Below are 12,106 nucleotides of genomic sequence, written 5' to 3'. Positions count from 1 at the left end.
ACTAGAATTCAGTTTGTCAAATGCGCAAAGACTTAGATACATGAAGACTTAAAAGCTTACTTTGAGTAACTGACCTGCACAAATAAGCAATGGTGCAGTTTCGTTTTGGGAAGTTAAGATCATAAACAACCATGGCTGTAATCAACTCAGTTTAGAACTGAACTTATAGAAATAGTATTTTATAGAAGAAATGAAAAAGAATAGAATTGTAGCTGAAAATAAATGAAACACTGAAAGCTTCAGTTTTAAAAAATCATCAGTAAAATACCCTTATCACATAAATCCCATGTAAGCAATCAAGTCAGGTGTACTGTTTGACTAAATTTAGTATCTAGTCTAGCATACTGATAATTTAAGAGCAGGATACAATGGTGGGATGAAAAATAGAAAAGAACTATTTTTCCCTTAGGGAAAGTATTACTGCTTTCCAGAGGAAGTTGGAATTATGATCAGTTGCCATTTACTTTTTTTAGTCTTTCTCAACTTGGCTCTCCAGATGTGTTGTATTTTAATACCAGTAATTTACGATATTAGCTGGGCATTACATAAAGTGAAGTCCAGCACATCTGCAGAACACCAGGTTCAGAAAGGAAGGCTAATTTAGACTCACTAACAGTTGCCAGACATAAGCTCATTTTATGCATTTGCTAGATTTATAGTCCTGTTTTGTGTCCTTGCAATCAACTAGAAAAGATTTCCCTTCATTTCTTACCTTTCCATTTGTATCATATAAGAGTTTGGATTTTATTTACAAATAAAACAAAGAGCCAAACTAGCAAAGGCAGTTTTAACTAGGTGGAAAGCTTCATACCTCGCATTTAAATAACAATACTCAGAGCAGCATTCCATCCATTGATCTGCAAAGAACTAAGCAATAATAAAGGTCATCTCAGTTCAACAATCATTACTCCAGCACATCTGCTCCACCTCTGTCTCCTAGACCTCGCACTACCTAAACTACCTTCCCACCTCACTCCATTCATCCGGCTCCACAGCCTTACTCGCTTCAGACTCCATTTTGTACACACTGGGAATCAGAGAGCCCGGGGGGGGGGGGGAGAAATTCGCGCTAAGAACAGACACACACAACGTACCAAACTGGGAACCACTGCAAAGAAGACAACCGAACTTCCACTATCACCAAAAAAACGAACGCACAAACGGTCTCCTCAAGCCCCACCTCCCGAATAGCGTCCAATGACGATGCGCCCTCAACCGCTTCTTCCAATCCCGCCGCCGCTGCTGTTGCTGCTATCAGCGATCAGACGCGTTGCTAGCCTAAAATTCTCACGAGAACGCGTGGGGCTATTTTCTAATTCGCGCTTTAAAAAAAAAAAAGGCTTCTGACGACATCAAAGAGCGCCGGATGTTTTCCAGAGGGGAGATTTGCTCCCTCTCTTTTCTGCAGCCTTTGGAGCAGGGTCCCTGTACGGCCTCGGGTGAGGTTATTTTTTCCCCTGACTCTGTAAAAGTGGATAGATGGGAACTACAGTATTTTGATCCTTAATGGGAAGAGATATAGACAGCAGCACTGCCACCACTAGTAGAAGTCGAAATTTTCAGTAGGGAATAAGTGACATATAAGGCTGTTTATAACCCTGGAAGCCCCTGTACTTGAATGCCTATAGATGTAAAATTCAGGTATTTTAGTTTCTTTGTGGCATGCTGCTGGGGGGCGGGTCTGTTGAATTTGGAGTCAGCATCAACTGGGTAGCCAGTTTTTCCTGCTCAACCCCTTTTATTATGATCACCCAAAAAACACATTTTCCAGTCTGTGCCTTTCCATCATCTTTCGTTATATTTAAGCCAGCATGGTCAGGTGCCAAGGAACAGATAACCTCCATCTCCATAAATGAATACACAAATAGTTCAATTCTCTTATGCTGACATTTTTTAGAAAACTACAGAAGGCATCAAATATACTATTTTAAAAAAATACTCTTAAATATCAGTATATTTTGCATCCCATACCCCTATTAATAGATGGCTCTTTAAAAAATATTATTTACAGCAAATAATTGAAAGAAATTTTCAACTGGAAAGAATATAAAAAGGATAGGGTTATTTTACTTAATGTACTGATGTATTTCATTATTTGCACTGACTCTGTTGAACATTAATATTGATATTTATTGGACTATAATGATTGTCCAAATTTCAGATTTGGTATATGGGATTGGAAAAGACTTTGCATTGTTGGAATGCTACTCAACAAAGTTGAGAATGTAAGACCAGTATTGATCTAGTCAGCTTCATTTGTTTAAACTCTGTTCCTTTCTTCAACAAAATTATGCAGTTTTTGTTCCTCAAAGGTTCTCTGCTGATTTTAGTATAGTCCTATAGGTATTAAAATAGCTTGCCACTGCATCTTAATTAAACTAATCACTTTTTTGTTTATCAAACTGGTGAAATTTGTATTATTATATCTTAAGGAACAACGTGAGCTACAATCATTGATTTGTGCCACTGCTTCTCAAAAATGATTCATCTCCTTAAACACTACTTATATAGATCCAATGTTTGTTTATTCCAGCTGCAAAGAGAAATGTCTTACTCAAGGCCCTAAAATAATTTGTGTTAACATTCTGAATAAGGAAGTTCAATGATAAATATGAAATTATATTAGAATATGTGTGATTAATTTCCAGATATGGAGCTATAATTTTCAAGCTATTCCAAACATTATTATGTTGTGTTTTATTTTGTAGTAATTTAAGATATGAAAATAGTTTTGTATTAGTGATTACACTGTCATAGGTTGAGTGAGCACTTCTCAAGTAACTGGGACAAAATTTCAAGTTATACTAAAATGAGTTAGTTAGAAAATGAGTGTTTTCACATTAGGAAGAAAGGAGAGATCATATAAATAGGACCAGGAACTCTCCAACTTCAGCTAGAGTTAAATAAACTACATGAGTCTAAAAGAAAGTCATTTTGTAAGTTTTCAGGGTAGCCATAGACTACAGCTAGATTGCAATTAATGCAAGTTCAAATAATGTGATACTCAATTTAGTACAAATTGTAAAGTGACACAAGGTTTCATTTAATGTAAACCAAAATGCAGTTAATGCAAGGCTAGTGCATGTGCTGTTGAGGCTACCGTTGGGGTTTTAGACTCTGCTACTTCAGTCTGCACTTGTTTATCTTTGCGTGAGCAAAATGACAAAAGGAAAATTCCTTCAGATAAAAACACTGTCAGCACAAAAAAGAAGAGGCTCCTTACTCCATTGGAGCAAAAATTTGATGTGGTTGAACAAATGAACGTGATCATAGCAACTCTAAAATAGAAAAAGATGTCGGAATGCCTGAATCTATGGTACAATTTTTAAAATTTTTATTCTGCTTTCTATAACTACTCTGTGACTTTGTTAACATTAAATTTAAATTATAAGTATATTCTTTCTATCCTTTACTATAATATTTTATTAATAAAAAGATAAAAACTTTAAATTTTTCATTGCCTATTTCCATTGAGCTGGAACCAGTTACCATAGTTTACATATAAATATAACTTCAAATGGTATGAATTCGAATAATGTGACCACTTCATAGGATTCATTATCTGCACTAATCGAGACCCAGCTGTACTATTAGAAATGTTTTAACATTTAATATATATTACAATAATTTTTTCTACAAATCATTCCTCTTCCAACTACATGATTTTCTTCTCTTTCAGAAGAGGCCATATTTTCATTATGTCTGGAAGCTACTATTTTGTAATTGTAGGTCATCATGATAATCCTGTATTTGAGATGGAATTTCTACCAGCTGGTAAAGTAGAATCTAAGGTATGAAATCTTGTTCAAAAGCAGAATATATAGTATTGAATCATTCTACCTCCTGATCACTCAGGTTCTTTGTTAGTTTGATTTTGCACCTTAAAAGTTTTTTTAATTTGTTGCTATTGAAAATTTTAGCTATCCTGGTGAATAGCCATTTATTTGACTGCTATTTTCCTTTCCTCCCCTTCCCCCACCTAAATTGGACTAACTTTTATGCATTAAATGTGATTCAGTATAAATGTTTAGAATCACCATATTTTTCCTCCTAGAAATTGCAAAAAAATAAAATAAAAAACACATTTTCTACACTAGATACAAGTATATATTGGATGTTAGTATCTAATATTGCATTAGCCTGAATTTATTCTCTTTATAATTATGTATTATAATTTTTTTACATTTCTTATTAACTCTCCATTTACATAATTTAAGCAAGTTGCTGAATACTATATATTACGCAAACAAGTTTTGCATTAAAAATATCTAAGATAAAGTTATTTTATGCTTCTTGTTTCCAGTATTTGGAGTTGAGTTTTATTTTTTTCTCCTCAGGATGACCATCGCCACCTGAATCAGTTCATAGCTCATGCTGCTCTTGACCTAGTAGATGAAAACATGTGGCTAACAAATAATATGTACCTGAAGACTGTGGATAAATTTAATGAATGGTTTGTTTCTGCCTTTGTCACCGCAGGCCATATCCTTTTTTGTTGGAATGCTCTAAGAAGTAACTAGAGAACATTTCAATAGAGATGGAGAGCCTATGGCCTTCCAAATGTTCATAAACTACAATTTTCCACATCTCCTACCATTGCCATGGTGGGTGACATTGTTAGGAGTTGTATGTAAGTTGTATCTGGAGGTCCCTAAGTTTCTCATCCATTTTGTGACATGTATTTATTATTTATTAAATCAATTTAAATGGCCCCCATCTCACAAACGCAACTCTGGCTGGCTAAGAACACAGACGCTCAGCAATAACAATAACATTTAAAACCCTGAATGGCAGAGGACCACATTACTTGAAGGACCACCTCTGCCCATCCCATCAGGCAAGATAGGGTGGACACGCTCCAGGTCCCTTAAATGTTGTCCTCTAGTGAGAGCTAAAAAGTAATCCTGCCCTGTGGAACATCCTCCACCCAGAGATCCAGCAAGCCTCCACCCTCCTTGCCTTCTAGTAGGCCCTGAAGAGCTGGCTGTTCCCAAAAGTGTTGGGGTAGGATGAGGCTGAAGCCTAGTAAGATGGTATGTTGATATGTTGGAGAGAGTTGCTCTGGGGCACCATGAATTTTACTGTCATTGTTTGGAGCTTTTTGCTGTTTTTATTGTCTTGTGAGCTGTCCAAGTTGTGGTTACAATATGGGCAGCTGAACAAGTCTTTTAAATAAATAAATATCTCATGGGCCATCTAACTTTCTGACCCCCATGCCCTAGAGTATATCCAGGTCTTCAGCACTTTGCAAAAGGCCAGCAGCGGGATATGGTGTTCCTGTTCCTAGGTCCAGTTAGATGGCATTCTTAATTGAGGGGATCCTGAGCATGTCCCTCCTGTTGGACTGGGTGGGATGGGGGAAAATAACCAGGGAGAAGCAGTCCTACAAACAACCCAGTTTCATGCCATGAAGTGCTTTATAGGTGACAACTAGCACAAGTATGGTCAGTGCTGTTTCCTGACCCGTACTTCAAGCCAGCATTGGCTTGAATCCTAACAAGGCACCCAAATAAGAGAACACCTATCATTTATTCCCTGAAAGGAACAGGAAAGTGGTTCAAATGTGTACAACCCACTGAATTAAAGAATTTTGAAGGCAGGAACTTGTTTTGAATATTTAAGACATTGCAGGCTTTCCATATGAAGATGCATGTCATCCTTTGCATTTTAGCACTATGATAGAGGGAGAGGGGAAGAGTAATGTTGAGGTTACAATTACAGTACAGTAATCTGTACTAACAGAAAATCAAAGCTCTGCAAGGCCTACGTAACTTACTTCATAGTGAATCCCCTGCTCAGAAAATATCTCTACCCACCTTGTATTGGTCCAGAGAGTTTATTTATTTTATTTATTATTCAAATTTTGCTACCGCCCATCTCCCCCAAAAGAGGGACTCTGGGCGGTTTACAATAAAATTAGGCGGGTTAGCTAGCCTGAGGTGTTCCTGATTCTGGAGCATTATTCAGGAAATCAAATGCTCTGCCTTCTAATGTGAGAAACATTATCCAATGTAGGAAAAAAAAGTGTTATCTTTATCAGATATTTGAAGGATAATTAGACCATTAGATGGAGTAGCAGCCTCTGTCTTCATATTTCACAATCTGACCACCTAACCGAACGGTTGTGGTTGTGGCAAGGGTCACTCTAATTAGAAGACAGATCTTGATTCCAATACAGCACTCCCCATGGTGTCCCCTGGTTACCTTTTCTAAAAATCCCTCCTTTGATGGATGATACAGTGCCCTGCTCTTTCCAAAGGGTTGAACTCAGATACTGCAGCATCAGGAGCACAGTGTCTTTCTTCAATATGTTAAAAACTTATTCTGTGTTTCTTTATTAGATTGATTTATTACATTTAGGTACCAGCTGTCTCCATGTTGGGTGTGTTCATACTATTGAAGCAGTGCCATACTGAAAATCACCTGGAAATTTACTAGTACACTTCTTTCGGTTGCCACTGCATAGCCCCTTGCGGAAGTGTTTGCACAGTATATTTCATCATACTTTATTTTCAATTTCCTGGATTCATTCATCTAATTCACTGAATTATAAGCCAACCACAGGGGATAGCTTTGTGCAGCATACTAAAGTTTAGATGGTTAGTTTCTGGTTTGGTATGTTGTGTGAACGTATCCAAATTCTGATTATTTTAGGTAACCTTACTGATGATGTCAAAGTATGCATATGCATGATGGTATCCATTCTGCTTACACATAACAGACTTATGTAAGTCAGTGGCCTGCTTTTGTATTAGTTTTTGTAAGATAGGGTGATTTTTTTTCTCATAAAAAGTAGCTTCTTCATGATGCAGTCTTTTGGAACAGGGATTAAGGGAAAAACATTGCATGTAGGTATTTAAATATTAATGTATTTATTAAACACTGGTCAGAACCCTCTTTCTGGCTCTGAATTTCCTTACCGCTTCTAACTTCCCCATAGTTCCCCATATGCCCTGCTCTTTCCAAAGGAATGCATGGAAGAATATAAAACGCATATAAACGCAATATAAAATGCATGGAAGAATATAAAACAAAATTTATCTACAAACTTAACTTTTCTACAACTACCTATTTTTCATGTTTTCCCCCTTTCAGCCTATGTGCTTTCAGTAATATGTACTTCAATCTCAGATAGTCATTCTAGATACTTACAATTACTACATTATTTACAGGATATTCAAAACTGTATCCAAACTGTTATAAATTAAAAGCAGAGAACTATCACCATAAAGAGAGAACTATCATCATAAATAGAGTAAAAAAAAATCAATATAATTAAAAAAAAAACAGTTAACAGAACCCTGGGCAAGAAGAGTCAGCTTTGTGGTCATGAACCAAAGAAAACATTTTCCTAGAAACTTGTCTTTATAATTTACTGCTATTAAACAAAAACTTCTGAATGTCATTTATATAAAGAAATGTAGTTTTCGTAACAGCTGAAGACATAATTGGCAATACTGCACTCGTTTTCTAACAATCAGATTTCAAAGAAACATACTTGCTGTTTGGCACATTATGGTCTAGCATCTGCTACTCTTTAAATCTAACTTTTTTAATGGACACTTGGTTGTATCCTCCATTCCCTTCTTTGTCTGGGCCTTAAATGTGATATTGAGTGAAGTCATCTTTCCCAGGTAAGATAACTTATATTTGTTTGCATCCACTTTAGTTTTTCATACAAATTTGACTGGGTAAATATATTTTGTTCAGAAGTTTTTCGTTTTTCTATGCATTGCATTGCTGCCTTTTGAGTACAGGATTTGAATTGTGTGGCACCTAACTTTAGCAGACTCCATATTATGGCAAATTCTTAAAAACAATTTTGTTTTCTTAACTTTTGCTACATATGAGATTTATAATGCTTCACGATGTAAGACAAGAAGATGGAATCAAAAACTTCTTTAGCGATGTCTACGATCTATATATAAAGGTAAACGTTATTATCAATGTTATCTGTAACAACCCACGTAAGGAATTACATATTAAATGGGAATTTGGCTTAGGAAATAGCCTAAAGACCCAAAGCTGAAGGAGCATGTAAATTATGTGCTTTAATTCCATTGTACATCATGAAAAAATGTTACTGTTTATGGTATTTCTCTTGCCAATTCAGTGATAGGCAATGAAAGCCTAGTATACTTGTGTGACAGATACATTAAGCTGCTGCTGTAGCTGTGTAAAACCTGTCGTTCTGAAACAGAACATTCTGGTGAATTCAAGAATGTTCTGCTGCTCCTCCTCTGTTAGGTTTATCTGGTCATTTCACAGGGTAGGAAGAGAATGTTGTAGGATTCTCTGGCATACTCTTCCCAGAACAGCAGTTTTTGCATATACCTATGAGCTAGAGGGAGATAGAATGCATTTCTTTCAAAATAATTCCAGGAAGAAAAATCAATTATGATGGGCTGGACAGTTAATACAGGTCAATTTTCTGTGTTAATTGTCCATTGCAGAAATAGAAATAAGTCTTTCTGGACAAGAAACAGGGCATTATGTGTCTACTTTTCCATCCAAAACCAGAATCAATAGTTATACTGGTAGACTGCTATAAATTTCTAGAACATGAACACAGATCAAACTGTTCTAAGCAGTTGACCATTGCAGCACAAGCAAAAAAAAGTTGTGCTATTGAATCAAGTGGCTAAACGTAGGTCTTTAGGTAAGTTTTGATTCTTAAACTGTTCTCACTATATTCTTTCTTCCTTCAGTTTGCAATGAATCCTTTTTATGAAGCTAATTCTCCAATTCGATCCACCGCATTTGATAGAAAGGTTCAGTTCCTTGGGAAGAAGCATCTTTTAAGTTGAATTATTCCATCTGTAACATGACATAAAAAGCCTATTGAGTGAAACAACAAAGAACAAAGTGTTTAAGAAGCTTTACAAAGTAAGATGATTTCAGAAATCCAACAGTTTCTCCAGGAAAGTTGATCACTTCAACTGCATGTGCATGTGCGTGTGTGTATGTATATATATATATATATATAGGTATCAAAATAAATGCTAATATATCTCTTGGATGTTTTAAGCACCATCTGCAGCTTATTTAGTAAAATGACAGATAACACAGATCACACTTTCTGTGAAGTTTTATTGTAGAAGTTTCAGTTCAGGGCTGTACAGTATGAACAGTAGGATTTCATTTGAAGGGTAATTATATATCCAACTGAGATGAAAAGAAAAAGTAAAGGGGTGAGCATGAAAAACTAGCTACTTTTAATCATGAACAAAGTGAATCTGATTTTAGTTTAATATATTATTAATAAGCTAATAAATGAATGACATTACGTAAGTGATCTAGAGCACATTTTCACATACGACTTTTTAAATACCACTTTCTCTTCTCTCTCTGAACATTTATTAGTAAAAGATGACTTCAGACAAATAAAATTACATACCTTTATGTAAAGCAGAGGTGGTCATTAGGTTGATTGGCTCTATTCTTTTCGGCACATTATATATTATGAAGAAATAACATGATTTTTAATTTAACAGTTACTTTCCAAACTGTACTGATTAAACTAAAAGCAATTCAGTCAAGTTAATATAGTTACAGGGATAATGAAGATGTGAAGTCTGATTTCATTTGTTTCAGTAAGACTGAACAGTCTAAAATCCTAAAATTTGGTGTTGGTGATTTTTATACAATAGCTTCTCCTAAAAGGAGTGACACCCAGAATTTGCAAGTGGCAAACTCTGGCAACTCTTGTATTTAAATATTAATGCATGTACTTAGGAATGCAGACCTGTTTATCTATCTATCTATCTATCTATCTATCTATCTATCTATCTATCTATCTATCTATCTAATTTGTCCCCGCCCATCTCCTCCCATTGGGGGACTCTGGGCGGTTTACAACAATCAATTAAAACAACGATCATAAAATATACAGTATAAAATTACAATAATAAATAATATAAATAAGAGTAAAGATAAAAAGTCCAAGTGGCGAAAGAATCTAAAACAGTCCAAGTGTGGGAGAAGTGGTCTATAGAAGCATCCCCATGTAGATCTATTCCCCTCTCCACCCCAAGCGAGGCAGCAGAACCAGGTCTTGAGATTCCTCCGAAAGGCCAGGAGCGATAAGGCCAATCTCACCTCCGGGGGCAGCATGTTCCACAGGGCAGGAGCTACTGCAGAGAAGGCCCGCTTCCTGGACCCCGCCAAATGAAGTTGTCTTAGAGACGGGGTCCGCAGCATGCCCTCTCTGCACGATTGGGTGGGACGGGTTGATGTAATGGGGAAGAGGCGGTCCCTCAGGTAACCTGGCCCCATGCCATGTAGGGCTTTAAAGGTAATAACCAACACCTTGAATTGGATCCAGAAGCAAACTGGTACCCAATGCAGCTTGCGCAGCAGCGGTGTTACATGTGCCCTTCTAGGGGCACCAAAAACTGCTCGCACGGCTGCATTCTGGACCAGCTGGAGCTTCTGGATACTTTTCAAGGGTAGCCCCATGTAGAGTGCATTGCAATAGTCTATCTGAGAGATAACCAGGGCATGAGTGACTGTTCAAAGGGCCTCCTGATCCAGGAAGGGGTGTAACTGGTGCACAGCACGTAGCTGCACAAAGGCTCTCCTGGCCACAGCTGCCACCTGCTCTTTGACTGGAGCCGTGAGACCAGGAGGACCCCCAAGATACGCACTGGGTCTGTCTGGGGCAGTGCAACCCTATCCAGAACCAGAGATGTTAATGTCCCAGATACGGAAGAACCATTAACCCACAGCCACTTGGTCTTACCAGGGTTCAGTTGAAGCCTGTTGTTCCCCATCCAGGCCCCGACAGCCCCCAGGCACTCGGAGAGGGTAGTCACAGCATCATTTACTTCACCCGGGATGGAGATATACAACTGAGTATCAGCATACTGATGATACTTCATCCCATGGTGACGTGTGATCTCGCCCAGCTGTTTCACATAGATGTTAAAAAGGAGAGGGGAGAGTACTGATCCCTGCAGCATCCCACAAAGAAGCTTAACTTCTATTACACAGCTTTCCTTTTGAGGATGATGTTTCACTGCCTAAAAGGACTGGATGGTGTAAGAGCAAATGAATTGCTGGGGAATAAAGAGGCTGTTACATTGTTTGGTATGTTACTGTAATTTTGTCCAGTGAAGTTCTCTAAATCGATTGTTAAGTCTTTGAATCCATTCAACTACTGTCAGATTATTAGATATCTTTGATGCGTTAGTTTACCAAATGACAAGAAATTTATTTATTTATTTATTATCAAATTACATGGCTACCCATCTATTCAGTGAAACTCCAAATATAAATCTAATTGTTATTGCCAGCTCAGTAACAAATAGTCTGGATAAATCCTTAAAAAACCGTCTTATTTCATTGATTTTTTAATTAATACATGTTATGTAGTACTTTTCACAGGCATCCTGGAAAATACTCCTTAAATGTAAAGGGGCAATTACACTAAGTACTCATTTGCAAGTTTAATATCATTTTTATATGTTTGTAGGGCCTAGTGGAAATATTATTTAATATACATTCTCTGAAAACTGGACTTTTCCAAAGGACATAATGGATTCTAGTTACATATTTCCAGACTTACAGTATATCCTCTAAGTTCTAGGAGCATAGATCAGCACAGTATTACTCTAATTTTATCCATGCAGTTGTATGAGATAGATTGGGTATTTTGAATCAATCACTAGCTTCCAGCCCAATGAACCTTTATAACTGGGCAAGAACTTAAATTTGGGTCTTATGCTGGTATATTTTCTACAAGTTGAAAAGCAAGGATGTTTCTAGCGATAGGAAAAGGAATTCCTCTTTAAGTTGCCCATCTAACCTCAACATTCTTTGGAACATATATGAGAATGCACAGAGGAAGGGAAATCCTACTATGTTGGCAGAAGACCACTTGTAATATTGGAATACATTCTCGATTCCTGAATATCTATACTTAGCATTTACCTTTGTCTATAATTTCTGTACTGTCACTTAAATATGGCCCACTTCTGCACTTAGAGCTCCTTATTTTCAGTTGTAGCTATACAAAGCAAAATTAAGATCAAAGAATTTCTTTATATCACATACTAAGCCATTGGGATGTCACCAGAAGACAATAATTCTTTTCCTTTACATACAA

The 12,106-nt window shown here is 36.8% G+C and overlaps 1 protein-coding gene across 1 annotated transcript; it reads left to right on the top strand.

Annotated features, from left to right (window-relative positions):
- Positions 1–3,659: 3,659 nt before the first annotated feature.
- TRAPPC2 (trafficking protein particle complex subunit 2) lies at positions 3,660–9,073 on the top strand. The gene is made up of 4 exons (XM_063305100.1): positions 3,660–3,791; positions 4,338–4,482; positions 7,845–7,930; positions 8,709–9,073. Exons 1-4 carry the CDS (start codon positions 3,660–3,662, stop codon positions 8,805–8,807), a joined length of 462 nt encoding a protein of 153 aa, XP_063161170.1. The 3' UTR covers positions 8,808–9,073.
- Positions 9,074–12,106: the final 3,033 nt, after the last annotated feature.

This window comes from Candoia aspera, chromosome 5 (assembly GCF_035149785.1).
Source record: "Candoia aspera isolate rCanAsp1 chromosome 5, rCanAsp1.hap2, whole genome shotgun sequence".
Taxonomy (NCBI): domain Eukaryota; kingdom Metazoa; phylum Chordata; class Lepidosauria; order Squamata; family Boidae; genus Candoia; species Candoia aspera.
This window is presented reverse-complemented; position numbering and strand designations above follow the sequence as displayed.

What these genes read in the sequence shown, in the direction of transcription:
- TRAPPC2 (XM_063305100.1), top strand. Translation starts at nt 3,660, where the DNA reads ATGATTTTCTTCTCTTTCAGAAGAGGCCATATTTTCATTATGTCTGGA. An exon ending in CTGGTAAAGTAGAATCTAAG is followed by an intron (nt 3,792 to 4,337) that starts GTATGAAATCTT and finishes TTTTCTCCTCAG; the next exon opens with GATGACCATCGCCACCTGAA. An exon ending in TCTACGATCTATATATAAAG is followed by an intron (nt 7,931 to 8,708) that starts GTAAACGTTATT and finishes TTCTTCCTTCAG; the next exon opens with TTTGCAATGAATCCTTTTTA.